This window comes from Macrosteles quadrilineatus, unplaced genomic scaffold (genome assembly GCF_028750875.1).
Source record: "Macrosteles quadrilineatus isolate MER2022 unplaced genomic scaffold, UCM_ALF_1.0 Scaffold_8__2_contigs__length_117827958, whole genome shotgun sequence".
In the NCBI taxonomy this organism is placed as follows: domain Eukaryota; kingdom Metazoa; phylum Arthropoda; class Insecta; order Hemiptera; family Cicadellidae; genus Macrosteles; species Macrosteles quadrilineatus.
The window spans coordinates 100,942,608-100,967,151 of NW_026542601.1; the positions used below are offsets into that span (position 1 = coordinate 100,942,608).

General features: G+C 35.1%; 1 protein-coding gene and 1 long non-coding RNA gene across 2 annotated transcripts; both read right to left on the reverse strand.

Annotated features, from left to right (window-relative positions):
• Positions 1–4,513: 4,513 nt before the first annotated feature.
• Positions 4,514–20,214, reverse strand: LOC129000610 (neural-cadherin-like). Its single transcript, XM_054427571.1, has 18 exons — positions 20,050–20,214; positions 18,769–19,074; positions 17,901–18,174; positions 17,232–17,431; positions 16,755–17,069; positions 15,930–16,127; positions 14,729–14,997; positions 14,233–14,438; positions 13,532–13,674; positions 11,356–11,592; positions 9,562–9,888; positions 8,359–8,466; positions 7,310–7,496; positions 5,569–5,764; positions 5,056–5,300; positions 4,884–4,991; positions 4,712–4,819; positions 4,514–4,632 (listed from the first exon to the last, which is right to left on the reverse strand). The coding sequence occupies exons 1-18, from the start codon at positions 20,212–20,214 to the stop codon at positions 4,514–4,516; spliced, it is 3,711 nt and encodes a 1,236-aa protein (XP_054283546.1).
• Positions 20,215–20,711: 497 nt separating this feature from the next.
• Positions 20,712–22,686, reverse strand: LOC128999520 (uncharacterized). Its single transcript, XR_008491301.1, has 3 exons — positions 22,542–22,686; positions 21,855–22,088; positions 20,712–20,881 (listed from the first exon to the last, which is right to left on the reverse strand). It is a non-coding gene; the product is annotated as an uncharacterized LOC128999520 (long non-coding RNA).
• Between the last annotated feature and the right edge of the window lie 1,858 nt (positions 22,687–24,544).

A 24,544-nucleotide genomic window follows, 5' to 3' on the forward strand; every position in this document is an offset into this window, starting at 1 on the left:
TCTTATTTACTTAAACATACAGATCCAATTTTCATAAGGATTGTTTGAAAATTTTCAAAGATATAAATGCTTATGTAAAAAATAACAAAATGGTTGATATCTGGTTAACAAAGCGATTTTGGACCAAATCATTCTCTTGATTTTCTCTTTTTTTACCCAAGGAATCACTATGTAAATTATGTCTACACATTTTCCAAACACACTGTATATCTAAAGGTTATTTTTACTAAGAAAAATGAAATTTATTTTCAAAAGTAAACCATCTCAAAGAACCAAAAACTAAGCACAACATATTTTATCAAATTAAGTGTAACGGTTGAATTATGTTTCTAGAATTGTTGATGAATGTGTGACTGATTTAAACAACATTTATAAAGAATTAATACCTATTTCTCTTTCGCGTCTTCTTGCTGTTGCAAAGCACAGGTGCAGCAGCTAAGATTCCAAATCTGAAAATTACCTATTTGAAATATCATAATTCAACCCAATTAGTTTAGGCTTTAAAAACTTCGATTAGATTAAATGTTGTTAAAAGGCTTTACGAAGTTTTGAGTTACAGAAAGTTAGAGGTAAAGGTAATAAGGGTTTTAAAAAATATTTAGAATTCAAATGCTTAGTGTTGTTTTTGTTAAATACATAACTGCTTCAAAACTTCTCTGTAACACCTACTTTGTAAACCCCATAACGCAAAGAAAAAAACAAAACACTAGCATCTGACGTATTCAAATTTATTTCTCATTACTACGCTTCCTACAAGACAAACAAATGTATTAAATAATAGCTTTTAATATATTTAAATCGTTCAAAGCTTTTGCTGAAACGGTTCTGATTTATAGCAGTATATGGTTTGGTCAAAACTATGTTATCTCTTTTTTCTGTTCCAGCGTTTTAGCATAAATGTAAACCAAATTCTTTTAAAGTGGTAGCGATCCAATTTTTCAAACGTTTAAGGACTAACATCCTACTTTTTGCTCCATCGCCAAAGACCGAGACTGTAGCCTCTATACCAGCTCTTTTAAAACATACACGAATCGTCTAGGAATAGTCTATACCGTATTACTACTAACACTTTTGATTGGTATATTACTCATGTCATTAAAAACAAAATAATCTTACCAGGCACTGTAATTGTAGTAGAACAATGAGGTAATGTTAAAGTTTAATACAGATTTTTTACAAATTACACGTGTAATACCACCCCTACGTACACTTGAAACTACTGTTCTTATTTTTTCAAGTGGAATACTGAAGGAAACCTTGAAAGGCCCAAAGTTTCGTCAATATTTAACGCTCAATTAGTTTGAAAATCTGGAGCAAAAAGCCAAGTAGTTCGTATTTCTGTCAAGTTAAGCTGATTTGGCTCAGCTTTCTGTTCAGGAATTAGAAGATAAAACGTGCAGCTTTGTAAAGAGGCTATACATAATTAATTGTTCTAACAAGTGGGGGACGGTGAAATTTAACACTTAATCATAAGCATATAGTTATTTAATGTAGTAACGGGGGCAAACTAGCTTTTTAAAGTAAATATATTTTGTTTTGCCTGTCAACTATTTATACATATTTTACTCGATGGTTACATTTCATAAAGATCAAATCTAACTTAAACTACAAGATAGGCTCATTATTATCTGAAGACGAGCTATTTGTAACAAACACAAGATTAATGTTTTGGATCATCTGCTTAATTGGAAATATTGTTGACGCAATTTGTTGAATCTTTTGAAGAATTTTAGTTTTAAACTAACTTTTGAAAATATTCTAAGCATATTTATTTAATTATGAAAGCATATATTTGATAAATGTTTGTTATTATATGTTAAAAGATTACGTTATCCGTTACGCAATAGGGAAACAATAGCACAAACGATTGTACTAAAATGTAACTTTAATAACATTTTAATAAATACACTGTACATAACCATATTCCACCACCTATCTATAAGTTAAACTGTTTACAAAGACTAAAGTCAGCTGTAATAAAATCAGCTGACTACAATAATATTAATTACAATTAATGACATCTGTAAACCATTTTATTGCTCAGTAACCAAAGAAATAAAATGTATAATAAAATACATTTTACAGTTTTACAAGTATCAGCAAATTTAAAATTATCGCATTTTTGGTGTAGTTTATAATTACAGTCAGTTGTCTGTTAATTTTTTATTGATGTTTAACACACAACTACAATCAGCCTTGATTCTTGGACCCCCATCACTAATCACCTAAAATAAACAACACAAAGTTAAAAAGTCATCAAGTTTTCTCGCAGGTAACAAATATAGTTGAATAATTTGTCAAATAAAGAAGCGTGTTAACAGGGCATAAACAAATTCTCTAAGTAACCTGTTTAACATATGTTAAATGTATTGTGAATGATTTGTAAATACCAAAATACCCCAAACAATATAGTAGGGCGATCCCCTATAAAAATTTGAGAGTACTAAGAATTTGTATGGCTAGGAATGTGCATAACTAAGAATTTTAAGAGTACTAAACAATTAAATCTTAAGTGTAGGGGCCATTGGAAACACTTAAAACATTCTTGGAAAAATATCTGTTATAACAACCTTTTAGTCTTGAATGGGGATAGCATGAAGACGGTATCTCATTTGAGGGATTCTTGTAATATTAGTTCCAAAACGTCGATTTATTGTTGCAGTATTGACTTCTCTTAATTTTCTTATCAACATCTTAATTAATTAAGAAAAGCTTATGTTTTTGATTCCTAATGATGTTTTCTTTCTTTTTATCTTTTAATACATATTTGATCAGCTAGGTGAATTATCTCAGGATCACCTGGTATTCTTTTGACTATTTGAAGTTTTTAAGTCATCCTCATCTATTGACAATGAGGATAGTGAACTTTTGATACTTCCACCTCCCTCAAAAGTGTAAATGTGAACTTCATCTTTGCAGGGAGAGAACATGGTTAACTCTTCTTCACGATTTGGCCGACTTTTTCTCGTCAGATCTATAAACGAAGTCTCTGAAACTGGTAAAATACATTTTTAATTTGGATTATTTATGACATATATTTATAATGCATCATGATGCCAAACCTGTGTTTTACAGCGTAATAACTACTATTCGTTGGATTGTATTTGTACTTAAACAAAAATAGTAATTTATAAATATAATAAAAATAGTTGACAAAGTTGAATTTTTATGACAAGTATCAAATAGTTAATTCAACCAAACTATAGCAGGTTTATAATTAAAACATATTTTTTAGTGATAAAAATAATGCATTAGCTCAAATTTAATATAAATGCAAAGGCTCTGACTTTGCCAGTTGTTGTATTAAAATCACAATTTTACATGTAGAAAATATTGCTATCACCAAAACAATTCTTTGTGGTTTTAACAAAACACAGAAGTAATTTTAGATCGTCAAGTCACCCGTAATTTTGATATCACACCCAATTTTAGTGCCTAGAGGAAATGGAACTGGCATTGATTGCGGAGCAAATAACATGTAAACAAGTCGTTTGAGCAAATGTGTTCAGAACAACAATAATATATTGATATTACATTTTTAAGATTCCTCGTACGGGTTAGTTCTTTTCCAACGTTTTTTTTTATCATCTCGTCTTAAATACTTTTGTAAGCTCTGAAAATAAAACTATTGTTCAATATAGATTAACTTTTTTTATCAGAATATACATGATTATTTTCGGTTTGGTTGATAGGTTACCTGTATCCTCCACCAGAGTATGACAGGACACGTCACCACCTGCAGACATTGTCAGTGTCATGGCCGTCATGTCGTCTGCTCCTCCGCCCTCGTCGTTGTATTTTATAATGTTCTCTCTGACGTCACACTCAATATCCTTCTTGTCTCCGTGTACTCTACGTCTGTTGTACACCACAAGCATCAGAAGAACGACTGTAACATAAGTACATGGTCCTTAAATAACTCATAAATCGTAAAATGACGCGAAAGTACGAGGTAAAAACAAATAAGTTATTCTTAAATAAGGCACAAATTCAAAAGTTTGAACCTACGTTAGAGCAATAAACCAGTTGTACTTTTGACTAAAAAATAACATTTTGAGGTCAAAGTGCTACTTGAAATACCCCATGGCTTACAAGTGATCCTATCAGTTTGACATAATTAAAAAAGTTGTATTAGATAGATATATGAAATTTTATAAGAAAACTCTGCCAGTGGCTCAGTTCAACTAATGTACTTTAATTGTAACCAAAAACTGGATACATATTTAACATGGGAATGAACCCTCTAGTTTTTCAATAGTCAATGACTAGACGTTACCATTGCTATCAGATGTCATCAGTCCAGTCACACACACAGTAGTGGTCTGTTGTCTATCTAATGCATTATGACCTACCTAGCAGCAGCACCAGTATACAGCTCAGTACGGTAGCAAAGGCTCCTATTCCCAGCCTGAGAGTGTGTCTGTCCTGGGCCAGCTCACACTGGTCTCCCCAGTAGTTGTATGGACACACACATTGGTATTGTTGTCATTTCTAACCTACTACATGGTTCATACTATGACCTACCTAACAGCAGCACCAGTATACAGCTCAGTACGGTAGCAAAGGCTCCTATTCCCAGCCTGAGAGCGTGTCTGTCCTGGGCCAGCTCACACTGGTCTCCCCAGTAGTTGTCTGGACACACACAGCGGTACTGTTGTCTGTTGTATACTGTACCTACTACATGGTATACCTACTACACACTACGACCTACCTAACAGCAGCACCAGTATATAGGTCAGTACGGTGGCGAAGGCTCCTATTCCCAGCCTGAGAGCGTGTCTGTCCTGGTCCAGCTCACACTGGTCTCCCCAGTAGTTGTCTGGGCACACACATTGGTACTGTTGTCCTATGTAACCTACTACATGGTTCACACTACGACTTACCTAACAGTAGCACCAGTATACAGCTCAGTACGGTGGCGAAGGCTCCTATTCCCAGCCTGAGAGTGTGTCTGTCCTGGGTCAGCTCACACTGGTCTCCCCAGTAGTTGTCTGGACGCACACATTGGTACTGTTGTCCTATGTAACCTACTACATGGCTCATACTATTACTTACCTAACAGCACCACCAGTATACAGCTCAGTACGGTAGCGAATGCTCCTATTCCCAGCCTGAGAGTGTGTCTGTCCTGGGCCAGCTCACACTGGTCTCCCCAGTAGTTGTCTGGGCACACACAGCGGAATTGTTGTCTGTTGTCTACCTCCTGACAGACTCCACCGTTCATACAGGGTTTCACCCAGCAGTCGTTGCTTGGGACGCAAAGTTTACCGTCGGGCGTGAGCACATTGCCTTCTCCACAACTGAAACGGTAAATCACCTGAAGTTAAACTTGGTTCATACTTGGTTATACTATAGGAAATAATTGAATATTATAACACTGTTACTTCGAAGACCGATTAGGAGACAGTTGCATATTTTTTTAATTGGTTTGCTAACGGTGTCTGTGACCTGACATTAGAGGACAGGTTGTGAAAGGTAAAGTATTCTACTGATTCTACAGTTTTTTTTCATTTTTTATATTGGACAAAATACCAAATAAATTCTTCATAAATATGAATTTTAACTCACAAGCAGCGGTTAGTGTTCCAGGGGTCGTTGGGGGTGCAGTGGGCGGCCCCGCGGCACATCGCCGTGGAGCACAGCTTGTCCGTGGGGCAGCCCAGGGCGGTGTTCTGGGCGACCAGGGCGGCCGCCCACACCGTGCTGTTAGACACGGGCGGCAGCGGCAGTGGGCGACCGTTCAGCCGCACGTCGTCAATACAACCTGGAGTTAAACAACACTCAATCAGTGTAACTATCTAGCTTGAAAGAACACATAGTATATAGGTGATGCAGCATGGTTAATTAAATTTGTCGTTACCAAAATAATGGTGAAAAATTAGCTGCTAAACCTTTGTGTAGTGTAAGAAAAAATAAATGCACTTTATTAAACTTTTTTTTAGTCCCTCCATATTCAAAGTTAATTAATAAATTAATAATGTATGGTTTACAAATAGGTTTGTATTATTAATGTTTCTAAAACTATGAACCATGGATACGTTGCTCACTTGAATAGATTGAATGTGTTTTATGAAGTGTAAATAGAAAGGAACATACACGTTCTCATTATTAATCTACGAAAGAAAAGAATCAATAAAAGGTGCACGGGGAATCATTAGAGTTTAAGCGCTACAGAAACCAACCCGGCAATTGGCAATTCAGTCTATTGTAGGTTTTGTTCTCTTTGTCCTCAGAAATGTATTCTTAAATTCTTTATAAACAATAGAGGAACGTATAGAGCATTTGAATAAAGAACAGTAAAACCTTACTCCAAAGAATTCAATTCAATCCTATCTCTTGAATATCAAAACATCCCTAAAAAGTTTTTCTTTTATTCGTGAATATGTTTTTAAGGATATTAAATTTCATAGCGATTTTAGTTTCACAAAATGATCTGTCATTCGTATATTTCGCTCAATACTAGACATGTGAAAAATAAGAATACATAGTTTGGTTCTGAGACACAATTAATTCAAAGACAACCACAATGATCCGAGGGGTTTAAATGGGTAATTTAACTTTACTGTATCATTGCATTATTCCAATGTAAAACCATCTGGGTACGCATACTTTAAAATCACATTGTCCTAAATTATAACATACTTTTAGTAGTTGTATTAAAACTATAAAACGATCGATATACACATTTACAAGAGGAACCAACATAAGTAAATTTTGCTTGAGCTTAAAAAACTAATTCCTTTTTTCTTTCTAATTTCTTATTTGAACTCATTATTTACCATATTAATTGAAAAGATATATATTATATTTTAATTAAATATTAGATTAACCACTTAGTTTTCATCTTTAGACCAGGAGCAAGTGAGTTAACTTTGCCAACAATATTTTCAATCCAATATAAAAAAATAAGGCTACGTTTTTTTAGTTCGCATTTCGCTAATGACTCCCTTTATTAGAGATATTAACATATTGTATTTTCATTCCCATATAACTGTAGTATACACTTAGAGAAAATAGCTTCTTGTTAGATGTACTTAGTAGCTGTATTAGCAGTAACAGTTGTAGCTTCTTAGTAGTTTAGGAAGCGAGTTGGTCTAGTGGTAGAACTCGGGACTTCGAAGCCCGAGGTCTCGGGTTCAAACCCCGCCAATTACCATTGCATTTTATTCATGTTATGATGCTGCGACTCTTTAGGCCTAGCCTAAAGTAATATGTAAAACAGTTTCAGGCTAGAACCTAGCGTCTTAGGATGTGAAGGTGGTGCTTAAAAACATTAGTTGTACTCAAACCTATTACACTCGCTACTTGCCTTCCTGGTAGTCGTGCTCCACAGCGATGATCCCTATCTCCGTATACTCAGGTCTGCCTCCAAGGTACACGCCCTCCTCAGTATCCACCACCAGCTGTAGTCGAGAGTCCCAGTCTGTCGTTCTGTTACCCCTCCTCCCTTCTCCACCGTCTAGCTCCAAGCTGACTGATGCTCCCACTCGAATAACCTGGGCCACACTTCACGCACTTTATTAATTGAATTTGTCTAGCTATATTTAGACAAAAATTAGTAATTAGTGCCTGGATTTTCAAGGTTGAATGACCTTTTATTTGGGGGTTGAGGAGAATACATTTTAAAAGTGAAAACCTAAGTTACGATTTGTCTTGAGCTTTAAAATATAAAAATTTTTGGTTGATCATCATATTTTTATTTGCTCCATGTTCTGATGCAATGTGACATTATGAATTGTATGTGTTAACTCTGCTTCCAATCATATTAAAACACAGTGTTGCTTATGAAGCGTCTTAGTGTTCTGAGGTATCAGACTATTATTAGCTTTTTCAAACTATTTGTAGCTTATAGTTTTGCTTCGGTAGGACTTCAAAGTATAGATTTTGATATCTGTTTATTGTTTCACTCTCCTTCTTGTTTGTTTTTATTTTGATTCTCTGTGATTTTTTTTGCAAATGCATTCTTACGTATGCATTTTCAAGACTACTTCTTGTGGGCCCTAATGTTTGTTAGTGCGATACAAATTAAAATCTGCAAATTTTTATGGATATTATCGAAATTTCTAAGCTTAAAATAAAAATATTTTTTCCTGCTTGGTTCTAAAATATTTCTCAAAACGCAAAGGTTGTTCTTCATAAGGTTTTTAAGACAATTACTGTATATAAACAATTTAATCTCAATATAGCAAGTAAACAAATGAAAACTGTATTATTAATTTCAATTTTTATATAATATTCTTTAGTATCTATACGAGTAGTATCTATAGTTAAGTAAACCTATTTATTTAACTGGTTTAATACAAAAAACCTCCATTCCTGTAAAAATCAATATTGAAAACATTGAAATGGGATGGTTACCTTCACGTTGTGCCATTGGCCGTCGTTTATCCTCAGAGCTGAGATCCTTAGGTCGGCTTTAGAAGAGTCACTCAGCTTGTAGCGAAATTTTAGCCGGCTTTCGACGATCTAAAAGAAGAAGAAGCATTTTATAAACGAGATATTCATAGATTTAAAATAATATGTTAATGCTAGTTTTTAATCAAATGTGTTCTACAGTGTGTCCATAAAAAACGTTTCAGGACTTTAGGAAATGAATCCCCATACTAAAAGGAAGAAAAAAGGTTATGGGAAGGTATGTCCGAAAATGCATATTAACCCAGATATCCGCCATTTTGTTTTTTATACAAAAATATTTTATATGTGAAGTTTTTTATTCGACGATTATGAAATTTGGTATACATGTTAATATACACAAGACCTGTCATAGAAAAAATAATAAAGTTGTTCCGATTGTAAATTTCAAAATGGCGGCCGTTTGAATTTTTCTAACTTAAATAACTCAAAAACGGCTAATTCTATGAAATATTGTTATGAATACTTTTTTTTGCATTTTTAATTTTCTATCAAACGATACCAAGATCAAAAAGATCGGAAAAAAGATAACTGAAATATAACGTTTTTGTGTAAAAATAAGGCAAAAATTAAGGGTTCCCCGACTAACTTTGCCTTATTTTTACACAAAAAACGTTATATTTCTGTTATCTTTTGTTCGATCTTTTTGATCTTGAAATCGTTTGATAGGAAATTAAAAATGCTAAAAAAAAGTATTCTTGACATTTTTTCATAAAATTAGCCGTTTTTGAGTTATTTAAGTTCGAAAAATTCAAACGGCCGCCATTTTGAAATTTACAATCGGAACAACTTTATTATTTTTTATATTATAGGTCTTGTGTATATTAACATGTATACCAAATTTCATAATCGTCGAATAAAAAACTTCACAGATAAAAATATTTTTGTATAAAAAACAAAATGGCGGATATCTGGGTTAATTTGCATTTTCGGACATACCTTTCCATAAACATTTTTCTTCCTTTTAGTATGGGGATTCATTTCCCAAAGTCCTGAAACGTTTTTTATGGACACCATGTATATAAAATGCATAAAAGTGAAAAAAATAATAAGATATGTAAGGAAAGTATAGAAGAAACCCCAGTTCTGCTAAATGGTGGTAAAATTATTTCAAAATGTTTTGAGAAAAATACTGAACGCTATGCCCACCTCTAACACCGCATATTGGTCAGCTCGCTGGTCCCCCAGACGGAACAACTCTCCAGACTCCTCTCTGGTGCGGAACCTGAGCTGGACCTCCGTCACATGGAGGTCAGGTTCGTAGTTAAGGGAGTACTTGATGTAGCTGTGGGGCTCTAGAGTGACAGGCTGGGTGGGGGTGGTGCAGTGGGGGCCTTGGTAGCCGGGAGAGCAGCTGCAGCGGGGCTCTCTTGCACTGCCCCCACAATCTCCGTGGACTTCACACTCGGGAGAACAGAGACCGGGACAGCCAGCCTCGCTACCCTGGGTCAGTCCGCTGCCCGCCAAATCGTACAGCTGAAACCGACAAACTGCAAATCATATATGTTTTCTTTATGAGAAATCAAATGAAAAATAATACATGTATGTAAATAAAAGTATTTTTTTCCATTCAGTGCCGAATACTTGGTGTTTAACAATAATAGTAAATAACTAAACAGTTGGGTAATTTGCAAACCTTGATTGAATCCGCTGTAAGTAATAAAAATTGAAATTTGTAAGATTGTTTTGATAGCATTTTTTAGTCCCTGTAACTGAATTAGTTTGGACTAGAGTCACTGTAAATGTTTTTGGGTATTTCCTTATCCAACGTATTATGTAAAACGAAAAAAAATTGATGAGACCCTTTTTGTCGTATCTGCAAACTTTGTGGAGGGAAGTCTCACTAAACAGTCACAACTGCTCCAGTTTTAGTAATATATGATACCCAACACACCATTTTAAGTTGCTAATAAACAAATCTGTCATGGATAATCAAATACCTAAGACTAAACATAACCGTATCAACAATAAACTTGTGAACATTTTCATTCCATTCTTCATTTGTGTTGTTCAAAGAATACAGACAATACACTAGTGTAGTTTTGCCCTATTCTTTTTCAAACATCCTATATATACGTACATATTTTTTCCTACAGTCACCCGACAAAGTTGGCTTCCTTGTACTGTTTATAGTACAGAAAGCTACTAATTGCAGCATATTTATACTTTGTCGTACGGTTTATACTTTTTCGTACGTATTATACTTTGGCGCACATCAGGATTCTAACGAAACAACACAAAACAGCGTGGTTCTATTATGCACGTAATCCGTGTACGCTTGGAAATAGGTTGGCAACACTTAAAGATAATAATACTATGAGCAGCTGATTGACTATTATAACTACGATTTAACCTGTCATTTCGTGTTTATAGTTTCGGTATTTCTGAACTTTCTGGACTTTTCTTTTTAACGTTTTTAAAACATTCCTACGATCTTAATAAACAAGAAAATACTTTTAAAGCATTTTTTAAGGCGCGGAAACCACTTCATTAAAAAAAACCATATGGAACTATTTTCTCAAAACGCGGAGCACATTTCTTGCCGAGGAAAAATAGCAGAGTGATACGGACCGGGGACTACTTTCTCCATGGCACCTATTTGTGTTGCCAGCTGAACCTAAAAACGTGTTGTATAGTGTTCGAAAGACTTGTTATTTATATGCTTTATAGTGACTGCAGGGAAAATATAATGTGTAACACGAGTGCAAAAGGCCTATGCTGCACTCGAGATCATTCCGCAAATTCCGTAAACATTGCTCTCGTGTGCAGCAAAGTGCCACTTCGCCCACTAGTTACAAAAATAACTATTCTTCTTGAACAAATTTCAAATAGGGAAAGGTGTTTTACTTAGCTTCATCAATAGGTTTAGCTAAAAAAGTTGACAGCTTATATGGACTCAAAAAACGATAAAAATCAACTGACGGAAAGGTAAATAAGTCTTACCTTACTATTACACATGAGGTTTCTGATGCAGCCATCAAAACCTTTTCCATAAGGCACATGGTTCCAGCGGTATGACGAAGATGTCAGTGCGTCAGCGATGTGGCGTCCTCCAAGCTGCAGAGGCGTCTGGAGGTTCAGCAACTCACTGAAGGGAGGCATCGCACCCTTTACACGACAACTGCTGGCCTCCCTTAGACCTGCCACCCCTAGACATCGGTCCACCACCAGCTCTACCGTCTACAAAATATGCGAAATATTCAACATTAGCAACACAAGTACTTCAATACAAAAGTAGTTGAAATATTTTAACTTTAACTTTGAGATTGTGGTTGTAAGTGATAGACATTGTTATAGAATTTAAGTCTCTTAGAAAACGTTCCTTGCTTTTACTAAATGTTTTGGATTGTTAAAAGCGCTTTAATTATTATTTAGGGCGAGATTAGGTGGATAGCTCCTAGGCACGAGCCTAGGATTGTTTTTCACATTACTTCAGGCTAGACCTAGGAGTTGCGGCATTATCACTCATTGGTGATTTGGCGGGATTTGAATCCGGGACCTCTTGGACCGGAGTCCCGCGCTATAACCACTATAGACCAGCTCGCTCCCTAGATGGCTAGCCTTTGGAAGGTTGGCAATGAGCACAATTTTAATTCATCAATAGAAGACTATTATGGTTCAAATTCCTCTATACGCTTTAGGTCCCTTAGTTGTCATTGGATATCCGGGCCTATTAATTAATAGTCCTGTCAAAAGAACAGGTCGGCCTTACGAAATCGCGTCACTCTTCCAACACTCATTTCCATTCATACTTGGGTTAAAACAACTACATTCATATGGTCACTATTTTATTTAAAAGTATTGAAGTAGTAAAACTATATACCAAATAACACAAAAACTAATACATGTCACATACTTTAACATGGAACTAATTACATTTACCATATAATTTCCCTTTATTTATCTTTTTTATTTGAAAAGTGGACTATGACTAAACGTTACTTAAATAAAATTAAAAAAACTATGACTTTAGTCTGTGCTATAACTAAGACATAAATATAAAGAGAAGTTGATTGGATAGGTCTTTTTTACCCGTAACATCTTCCTTCACCGCACATTACATTGTATAGAATGAGCATTTCCATAATTGTTTACCTTTACAATGGAATTTCCCTGCGGTGATCCCGCTTGCGACTGAGTGGATGTTTTATTTACAACCTCCAATCGTTCAGACCCAGTTCTGCTAATATTGTTTCAATATGAGTAGACTTATAAACCTCTTGAATCGTATCTTTCAAGTCTAATTTAATTGCTAAGTTAGAATAGTTGTTTCCCAATTACATTTAGGATTACTGTGTTTTTTAATTATAATTTTCTTAAAAAATGAAACTAAACAATAATCCAAAAATAACAATCATTAATAAAGAAACTGTTAAGCAATAAAACGCAGTAAAGTCACTTTTAATGAATCGTAAGCTAAACGACAAAAATTAGGTTTTATCAAAGTAAACTCTGCAATGTATCTGTATATTCTAAATTTGAATGATAAAACTTAAAAAAACAATTAGGAATTGACCTATAACATTTTCTAAATAATATTCTATCTACATCGTGTGATCTCATATAAAATTATATGAAGCAATTTGATGTATCTTTGAAATAGGATTCTACAGTCAATTCCTATAGAAGCCGCGCATGAAGCAGGCGAGAAACTAGTGTTTAAAGTTATGGAAGCGAAACTGCAGTCCACTCTCAAGGAACTATTACTGGAGTGTAGGTGTTAGGGTCTTGAGAATGAACTGCCGCATAGAGACAGGAAAATAGTCAAATATCACCACATCGTTTTATCTACGCGACCGTAACCAAAAGAACATGACTCACAGAACTAGAAACATATAACTTTTTCATAGAACTTTTTGAGTTTTATGATCTTTGAATATAAAACTAATGTGTAGGCCTATCTTAGTAGAATTATTTAGTTTCTTTAGATGGAGTATTTTTAAAATAAAAACCCCTGTAAAATTATACAGTTTTAAATCTCATTATCTGGTTGGACATTGTCTAGAGAAAAATGCTCCATTATCATTTATGTTTCCATTTTTCAGGGTAAAGTATGAGTTTTGGTTAATTCTATCCATTTGATCTTTATTAAGATTTCTCATCTAGTCCCGCTACCAACCTCTGTCGTCCATCGAACGTCCAGTCGATGCCAGGTGGTGTCGTTCAGTCTTGTTTCTGTAGTCAGGTTGAGCTCTATAGTCCCTGAACCGTAGTCCATCAGCAACCGGGGATACCCGTCTACCAACTCCACTGATAGGAAATCTGTAGAAAAAATTACATGATAATTGTATGTATCAAGTGGGGACACTTCATAAAAAAAACATCATCATAGACAAATGTTTCCAGTTTAGACCCATAAACCAGTTTTTGTGGAATTGCAACATTGAACGATTAACATTTTCTTCAATGTATTGTTTGAATAATGTTTAATTACATTAAATTAACATGATAAGTTTTGCATTTTGTTTATGTTATTGGCTGTAAGGTTTCAATTACTTAATTCCGAAACTATTCTTGGCCATAAAAGATATACATTACAGTTTCATTCAATGAAGTTAAATTCTAGTTTGGTAATAACACCATATTTCCAGAGTCGTCTCTTTTTAACCTTTTCCTCTCAAAATTAATTCAAGTATAATGTATGTGTAGCATATATTCCCGGTAAATCGAACGATAAATATTGATCAACCGTTGAGCCCCAATGAGTTGAAAAATAAGTAACGAGACCTTTAGGGAAGACTAATTTAGATTAGTTATACCAAAATGTGAATCTATGGATGATAAATATTAATAAGTAAAAACCACACATTATAAGAGTACCTGAGTTCGTTACTCCTCCAGGCTTAGGAGGCCCTACTGGACCGTTGTAGATCAACTGACCATCTGCCTTTCTAGCCAAGAATTCAAAGGAGAGGTGGGAGTTTTCACATACACTCAAGGGAGGATACCAAGCCCAGCCTGCACCGTGGAATGTGCGCGAGGTCTTCTGACATCTGGGTCCTTTGAAACCGCTAGGACACGAACAACTGTAATAAAATAACAAAATTAGTATCAATATGTAAGTATATAATATTTTTATAAAAATAATGCATTCTTTGAGTACTGACTATTTTATAGGAGAGATGGAAATTCCTTAGGATCCTTTATTGGGTCTGCAGAATTAAGGTATGTAGTATCTTCACTAAAATAGATAGAATTCTTTCTCATGAACTATCTGGTGACTTTGGTATTCTACCAAGATGAAAGCTCTTGTTCTCCTTCTATGCTTTGTTGGGGGTTAAGGAAACCAGCTAGAAAATTTATTTCTAATTTGTACCTGATTCCATATCGGCCTTCTATACAGCGACCACCGTTGAAACATGGACGAGATCTGCACGTCTCTGGGCGACTATAGTCCAATGCTCCACAGAGGCACTCGGCCACCGCTACAACTCTCACCCCAGCCAGCACTGTGGTGTTGGCGTTGACTAAAGATGATCCTCCCACCTCCAGTCGTGAAGTGCAACTACCCTCGCAATGACGCCGCTCATCAACACACTCGTCCACTCCCACCATAGTGATGTTCAGCTTCACTGCTTCTTCTATCTGTATATGGGGTGAGAATGAAATTAGACGGATTTTTAGGTTTTACAATGGAAATGTAATTCAGTAGATAGCAATTACCTAATTATATTTGGTTCGTAGACGATTTGAGTGGGAAAAAAAGGAAAAACAACCCTTCAGTAAAGGTTGGAATTCACTGCAGGACTAACTAGGGAGGAATATCATAACTAGAATTATTCTCTTTATTAAAAGCTGGTAAACATAGTACTTTAGACATACAGATTCATTGTGATGGATATTCTTACGAACATACCGGGGTCCTAAGAAGAGTCACTATTTTTTAATTAATATATTAGACGCACCGAACACTCTACAAACATGAAACTCAACAGTCCTAACATACACATATGTCAAATAAATACCCCTAAGTATCAGTTAATTCAGGCACATTAGGACAAAATGTAAATAAAAAGTACATGGCAGGATAAAAAGTAGGCCTACCCTTAAAATACGATTACTAGTTTTGAAGTTTTTTGTTTTTCCGCCATTTTGTTCGAATCAGTCAAAACTAATTAAGACTCGGGGGCAACACCTTTACATAAGTCACGACTGTATAATTTCAAGTTTGTAGCGCGCTCTATACGTCTGTCATACCAAATTCATTAAAAAAAAAACCTCTTCGTGGGACACCCAGTATATGCAACCTATTTTTTTTATATATATATACAACATTCTTAAGAAAGTTTGGTAATTCTATTGAATTAAAAGAACCAAAGTAATTCTATGTTAGTCCTTAATGGCAAACTGAGGTACAAGCTAAATTATTTCTTTCGTCCCACAAAGTGTAAGAAAATGAATCAAAGTTTAAAACTAACTCATGGAAGTTTACGGCAAACAAAACTAACTTTTGCATTATATTTCAAAATAAAACTCCCGTTAGTCTAAAGGAACGTGAGAGAGCATAAGTTACTAACCAAGTTTGTATGCAGCATAACCATCCCGTCTACCACTTCACGCTTCAAGTTAGTAACGGCGAACCGGACGTCCGTTAGAGGAGGGTGTGCGAGAACTTGCTGAACACTGAAGATAGAGACGTGTTCCTCGTCTACTTTCAAAACTTCCGCTAACTTTGTTTGTAACATAGAGAGCTTGCTTCCACCGTTCCGCTTCTTCTGTTGAAGTAACAACATTGATTACGCCAACACTACTTATCTTGATCAATCAGGACTTTTAACAAGGCACTCTTGACATTTATTACTTTGTTTAAGATTTGATTCATAATACAGATTTTTTTAAATTTCTTATTTGTTTCGTTTTGTATGTTACAAGAAGTAAGTGTATTACTTTCGAGTAGACTGCATAGGTACATTGAAGTTAAATTGAGGTTTTAAAAGTGCTACATATGAATTATTACAAACACTTCTCATATAAATGATCGTTAACGTAATTTGGAACCTAAAATACAATTTATAAGCATTGCTATTTTAATATTTTTTTTATACGTGTGACCTAGTAATACTACGCAAATTAACTTTTATGTCAGACACATCCTATAGTGATAATTCAAAACAAACCAAACTAGTTTATATCCTCCTAATGATTTACAATAACGTAAAAGGTATTTATGGTTGTTATGACTTTTAATCAGTTTTATTCAACAGCAATTGTTTTTAAATTATTCAAAACAACCACCCAACATGTTTGGCCACAAGAAAAATGTGTTATTGCTATATTACTCTAACAAAATTACATAATAACTGTTTAACCCACGTTTAAATAAAATAATTTCTTCAACTTACCACCAGATCCACAGCCGATATACCACTCAATCTCAAAGACCCAGAGTTTGTGATAGAGTTATACGACAAGTCTCTAACTCTGACTCTGACATGGGCCTTTACGTTATTCTGGTTGTGTTTTCTGTCCTGAACTTTAAAGTGTAGGCTGTAAAGACCTCTGTGAGTCCCAGACCTCATTGTCAACTCTCCTGTTTCTTCGTTTAGCTTGAACCGATGACTTTCTTTCAAATCCCATCGAAACTTCTTATCAGGCAGATCCCAGTCGTCAAGGTCTTCTACGTAGACTCTCCCAATTGGAATGTCCATGTTTTGTACCTATTGAACAAAGACACCTTTAGATTAGCTGCCAAAATTACTAAATTGCGGTTTTAATTTCGGTTTAATGTCTTAAATGATTTTCGAAAGATATTGATAATACAGTACTGAAAATGTTACCACATTTTTCTTTTACAATAAAGTGTTACTAGGGTAGCTTACCCTGTACACGTATGCCTGCACCTCCATGGAGCCTGGATACATCGGGTTATCGTTGATATCCCCCACTATCACAGTCAGAGTGTTGGTGCTGCTTTTTACGGGTTGTCCAGAGTCGCAAATCACAATTGGAACAAAATATTGCTTCTGCTTCTCTCTGTCAAATGTAACTAACGACACGACTTTGGCCATATCTTCATATCCTGTAGATTATACTAGGGTTAAACACAATCACTAATGTATTTGTAACTTATTATAGGGTTTAAAATGAAGAAATGTATTAATTATTAGTCATCCAAAACCACTATGAACTACTCATATTCCTCAATCACCTAGTTTGTATTCACTACAGGACGGACCATAAACAGTAGGTAATATTAAATAAAAGGTAACACAAAATAAGATTATTAAAAATTAAATACTGTTGTTCACAGTTATATAACTTTACAGTTTTACATTAAACACAAAAATATAAACTAGGGATAGTACCAATATTTTGTTTCCAGAAATGAATAATTGTTTTAGTAATTATAAATCGGCTAAAAAACTTTTGTGTTAACATGTTTTTCATATAAAAAAGCTAGTTCCATTTTCGAAAAAGTTTATTTTAGAAGACCATTGTTTGACTCGAATAAAGCCTTTGATTCTTTGTAGAAGGTAGATAGAAATTACCTTTCTCTTGTACTACTCTGAAGGAAGATTTGATCGTCTCGTTAGCTCGAGGATCCAGAAAGAAAGTGAACGGCGGACCGTTTCCTTTTATTGGATCATCTGGATCGATGGCGAACACCTTGAGTATCTCTCTCGGCTTGTCGTTCTCGGCTACCACGGGTCTGTACTCCTCCATGAATCTTGGAGCGTTGTCGTTGACATCCTCCACTAACACAGTGACTGTGACGGACCCTGTCTGTGGTGGGTAGCCATCGTCCACCGCGAGTACCTTCAACTGCAAATACCGTGTTGCATTTATATAAAATATGTTTTTCTAAGTGCAACATTTAATTCATATTTTATTCATACTCTAAACATTGTAAATTTATTGGACGTAACTGGAACTTGCAACGTCTAGTCTACCGGGAAATGATTGATATAATATTTTTTAAACATGCACAGTTCTATTGAAGGATTTAGATTCATTTATACCGTAGCCCTATAATGTTTTGCGTTACTTACAATAGTTTTTTGTACAAACAGAATATATATTAGCTGGGAACAAGACACCACTGTCGGTTTCCTTCGGCTGGGAGTGTTCTTAGGTACAGGAAGGGGTGTTTAATAATTGGTAGATTACTCCTTTCAAATGGTAGGTCTGTTACTGAATTTTATGACTAACAGAAATAGTTAGCTAAGTTATTTGACCCTAAACGTATTTTTGTTAACATAAAACAATTCTTCAATCATCAAGTTCACATAATTTTACTAACAAAGGTAGAGTGTTTGATGATAGAACTTGGCCTCTTATATTATTATACAATTATCAATATTTAAAATAAATCTTTGAACTGGCAACACGTTTCTCAGATATTTGTCAAGTACTAACCTGATGAATGGAATTTGTCTCCCTGTCCAACGATCTATGCACGCTTAGCCTCCCATCCTGACTAACGTGAAACTGCCTGTTCCGGTCGGAAGAACGGTCAATGACGAACCGGATGTTGCTTCTTCCACTGTGGTCCACATCCTTAGCCATCAGCTGATCTAGGACAGTTCCTGTGGGGATATCCTCGTACACGGTCAATGTTGGGTGAGGGTTGTCAAACTGTGGTGCGTTGTCATTGACATCCACCAGCTTGACAACCACCCACGACAACGCTGTGTGGCTGGAACCTGGAGGCGAGTGGTCGTCCTGGTGAAAAAAAGGAACGTTATTATCCATTTGAAAAAATCCATTATCTATAAGAAGTTATTGGCAGTGGCTTATAGTTTTGGTTTTGTTTTACAGCATTTTTAAAATTGAAATACATTTGCAGAGTTGTTATCTGTTTGGAACTGTAACTTGTGGTCCTGGGACAAGAAATAAAATTATAAATAAATATCAAAACCGGCTTTAGCCATAATAACTCAAAATATAATAAATAGTATAAACACTAAAACGTGTAATACATAGGTGATATAAAAAGTTGTTTTATATTTACTTTATAATTTGTTGGCTCACACACACAAGTAAATAAGTTATATGAGGATAAAGAAGTTATAGGATAAAATGTTTTATACGATTCAAATCCTGAATATGAAGTAGTATGCTGCAAATAAAAAGTGGCTAACCCGTTTAATACAAACAAAACATTAGACATTGACAAAGTTCTAAACATGGTAACTATAATTATGCTTCAAACATGAAGTGAGATTTTTAATATCATGATTCTAACCGAATAATTAAAACTCCAGGCATTCAATTGGCATACACGTTGTTAACAGGCCGCAAGAAGTTTTGGGTCTACAGGAAGGTAAATACTTCACTGCGAGTTCAAGAGTTTATACTAAAGTTTTGAATTCCAACGCTTGCTGTCTATGTTTAGTAGATAAGCACTTCAAACTTCCCTTGAACTCCCAAATGGTAAATCATCATTATAGCATGGAAGCTAAATGGAAGGCTGGGATTTGATTTATACAAATTTTGATTGCCATTCTTTTTGCCTTGAGACTGCAACAAATACATGAAAGTTTTGCTTAGAATAGGTTTAAGTCCTTAAAGGCGTCCTTATTTTCCCAATTTTTCCTAAAATCATGCTTTGGGAATACAAACTAAATTGCTATACCACTATTTAAAATTTACATAATTTACGAGAAAGCTTTGGTTTTTAATTCAATCAAAGATTACCTCGTCCACTACTTGTATCTGGAACCTGAAGCCATTCCGCTGGAGAGGGTCCTCATAGTCCAGGGGCTGCACCACTACAAGAGATCCTGTACCGTCTACGTTCCCTATCATGGAGAACTTTTCCGCGCCGTACCCGCTCTTCTCCACCACCTGTGAGTACAACATAGTACAAAGTATTTCCAGAACTTCCTAGTCCAAGGGTGCCACAAACTTCTCAGCACCATACCCGCTCTTCTTCACCATCTGTGAGTACAACATTGTACAAAGTATTTCCAGAACTTCCTAGTCCAAGGGTGCCACAAGCTTCTCAGCGCCATACCCGCTCTTCTTCACCATCTGTGAGTACAACATTGTACAAAGTATTTCCAGAACTTCTTAATCCAAGGGTGCCATGAATTTTTTAGCGCCGTACCCACTCTTCTCCACCACCTGTGAGTACAACATAGTACAAAGTATTTCCAGAACTTCTTAGTCCAAGGGCACCACAAACTTCTCCGTGCCGTACCTGTTCTTCTCCGCCACCTGTACAACATAGTACAAAGTATTTCCAGAACTTTTTTAGTCGATAGTTGCCACTTCCTCTTCCTTGGCAAGTTTTATTGGCTCCGGACACTACTGTAAAGCTATACACTCATCAGAAGCACTAGTTTTACCTTGTATACAAAGCGGTTGTTTTCGTCACCGTCGCGCACGGCCACTGTTAACACTGGTGTGACGTTGTCTGGCTTGACGTCACCTACTGTCTCCTCTACCTCTGTCACCCACTCATCCTTGGTGAACACAGGCACTGAGTCGTTGATATCCAGTACTCTGATAGTAACGGTACCTGTTCCTGTAACATTTTGACTAGCTCAACGCTTATAACAACTTGACTACTGATTTTCGTTCCAAAGATATCCGAACAAAGAAAATAAGATTTAGATACAAATAGTGTATATAACACTCCAAAATGGTGGCACAATAAGGGCTACGTAATAAATATTTCCTGTTAGATTTTTGTACATCAGTGTTTTTAAAATGGTTTGTAAAAGAGCTAAAATTATTTTAAAGTGATAGCGATCCGAAAGACCTAAATGTTTGTAGACATGCCAGGGACCCTACTCTCTGCCCTATCATTGGAGTTTGAAACACTACTCTGCTATTGCCTTTTAAAGGTTTTATATAGTTAAGTTTTAGTGTTATATAGTCAATAGTTTTATCCACAATTTATTCAGAGAAGAGTGTATATGCTATAACTTTCAATTAGTAATTACATGTAAATGAAGCAGTGTATTACTATCTTGAACACGTATGATTGGTATATTACTCCTTTCAAATGGAAGTTTAATAACAATATATCAATTAGGACATGTGTTTTACAGACTCACTTTATGACTGGGGGACTTAATATTTAATATTTTAATTTTCCCTTATGCGGAGTAATGAAGGAATCTTGAAAGGCCCAAAGTTTCGTCAATATTTAACGCTCAATTAGTTTGATAATCCGGAGGCAAAAGCCAAGTGGTTCGTATTTCAGTCAAGTTAAGCTGATTTGGCTCAGCTTTCTGTTCAGGAATTAGAAGATAAAACGTGCAGCTTTTTACGAGGTTATACATAATTAAGTTGAAGCAAATGTTCAACTATTTACGAGAAAATGAAGAACAGTGTAAGATTTGACTAAATCATAAGTATACCATTAATTATATGTATTAAAGGGTGCAAATTAGGGATTTAAAATAAATATCTTTAGTCTATTAACTATTTATACATATTTTACACGAAAAGACGAAACTTAAAGCCTGTAACTGAATGCCTTAGTTACAAACCTTTCAAACCAGCCCCATCGGTTGCTATTACTTGTATTGAATAGTCAGACGTTTTCTCTCTATCGAGGCAGCAGATAAGTGTCTTTATTTCGCCAGTGTTCGGTTGGATTTCAAAGATTGGCAGCCCGGTTCCTTCTTCAATAGCGTTCTTTTCAATAGAATATTTTATCTTTGCATTACCATTTTCGAATGGATCGTCGCTGTCTTCTGCATCGATTTTGATGACCAATACTCCTAAAGATATAAATAAGATAAATATATATATATTTGTACAAAAATGTAAGATTTATTTACTTCAAATTGTATACTATCTTGCTTGGTAGAACCACAAACATATTAAAACTTGTACCAATTGTGTCAATATAGCTGCAGACCATTAAGAATACACGTATTTACATTTGCAAACGAAGTTAAATGTCAAGTATATATATAATTTTTTTTAAATACACACAGGTTGGAAACTTCGTTCTTTGAAACATTATTTCAAAGTAAATATCTTCATATATCATCCCAGAGAATCGTTACGTAACTTAGTAAGTTTTGATCCATTGGATATTAAATGCCTCACAATACATTCCTTTTTTAGGTAGACAGCGATTAATTAGATATTCATCTGTGAGTAAAAATTATTTGATTGTTATAACACAATATTTTATCATCAATCAAAATAATCGCAAAGATATTTACCCTTAGGACTGTTCTCCGTGACGTTTCCAATGTACTCGGACTGTGAGAAATGAGGAGCATTGTCGTTGATATCCTGAAGATTGACCTGGACATCGGCGAACCCAACGAGTCCTTTGCCTTCTTCGTCCTGAGCAAACACCGTGAACCTCCACTGGGGCCGGCCTAGAGGAGGATCACGGTCTAGTGGCTAAAGAAAAACATACAAATAAAAAGTATTCATGTAATTTCTACTTGGAATTGCCATAAGATACGCAATACCACAACAATACTTAGGATGCAACGCATGACATTGACAACTGATTCAAGCTGATTTCTTAGCTATACAGGGTGTTGAAAATGTCTGGAACCAACATTATATCTGGTGAGTGGTTAAAGAAAAACAACTGATATTTTGTGTATGGATATATTATGGTTTTACCTATCTTTTGGTGCCTTATGAAATTTTTTACCACTTATAGGGAACGTCCTGTGGAGGATGCAGTAAAAAGTTTTAATGGAAGCCTATGGTAAATGATACATCATTTTAAAGGCCATTTTTTTTCTGAGTAAGGAGCTGCAAGTCTCATCTCAATAGGACCACCCTAGCAAAAATGGCGACTGTTTGAAATTTAAAAACCCACTTATAGGGAACGTCCTGTGGAGGATGCAGTAAAAATTTTTAATGGAAGCCTATGGTAAATGATACATCATTTTAAAGGCCATTTTTTTCTGAGTAAGGAGCCACAAGTTTCATCTCAAAAGGACCACCCTAGCGAAAATGGCGACTGTTTGAAGTTTTTAAAAATAATTGAAAGCTTAATTGGTATTTCTGTTAAAAATAAGTATAGTAAAACAACACAAACAATTTAGTTAAATGTTTTTTTTCAGTCATTTTTCAGTTCACCACGTGATAAACTACTGTACTTCGTAACTGGTTTGTAATAGCATTTAAAGGAAACAAATACGGACCATTTAAATAGCAATGTTTTTAAATTTCAAACAGTCGCCATTTCTGCTAGGGTGGTCCTTTTGAGATGAAACTTGTGGCTCCTTACTCAGAAAAAATGGCCTTTAAAATGATGTATCATTTACCATAGGCTTCCATTAAAACGTTTTCCTGCATCCTCCACAGGACGTTCCCTATAAGTGGTAAAAAATTTCACAAGGCACCAAAAGATAGGTAAAACCATAATATATCCGTACAAAAAATATCAGTTGTTTTTCTTTAACCACTCACCAGATATAGTGTTGGTTCCAGACATTTTCAACACCCTATTGCTAGCCTATGAGTACAGTGTTTTATTATTTTAATAAATGTTTTCTTTCTCTCCAGCAATGTTCTGTACAAAGCTTTCTAATTAATAGTTTATTAACAACTAAACATGTTCAGTATATAGAAATAATAACGTACCTACCTTTAAGACGAATATCTCCCCACTCCCCTTATCAATAGCAAAGTTGCCGGTTGCAGGGTCGTCAGAGTCTATACCTTGGCCTGCCAGGAAATAGACAATATTGGTCGGTTGAAAGGTGTCACCATCCACCGCCTCTACCTGACATCAGTTATACATTAGACGCTTAAACCAACTTAAACATACTCATTCAACTGTCTGAACTATTATTGCCTGTTAAGTGTGGCCAATTTTATATATTTTGACAATACAAAAGAAAATCTGGCCTTCTCTTAACTAACTTTTACAATTGATAATCTTTGTTATCGTTTTTTTTTCTCTTCGCCCAATCGTGTTACCTATTTCAAAAGCCCACTAAAGAATAACTAAAATGACGTGCATTTTTATCCTCCAAACACTTTTCTGGAAATTTTATTTTCTTTCGGGATATACGACACTTATTGTTTTTTATGGATATTTATTTTTATTCTAATACAAGCGTTTCTTTGTTGCAAAAAGCGGTTTTCTGTATTTTATACACATAAATATGCAACGTACTCTATATTTTGAACAGTTATGGAGAATTTAAAATGCATGTCATGATTTTTTTTCTTAACTAATGATCATCATAAT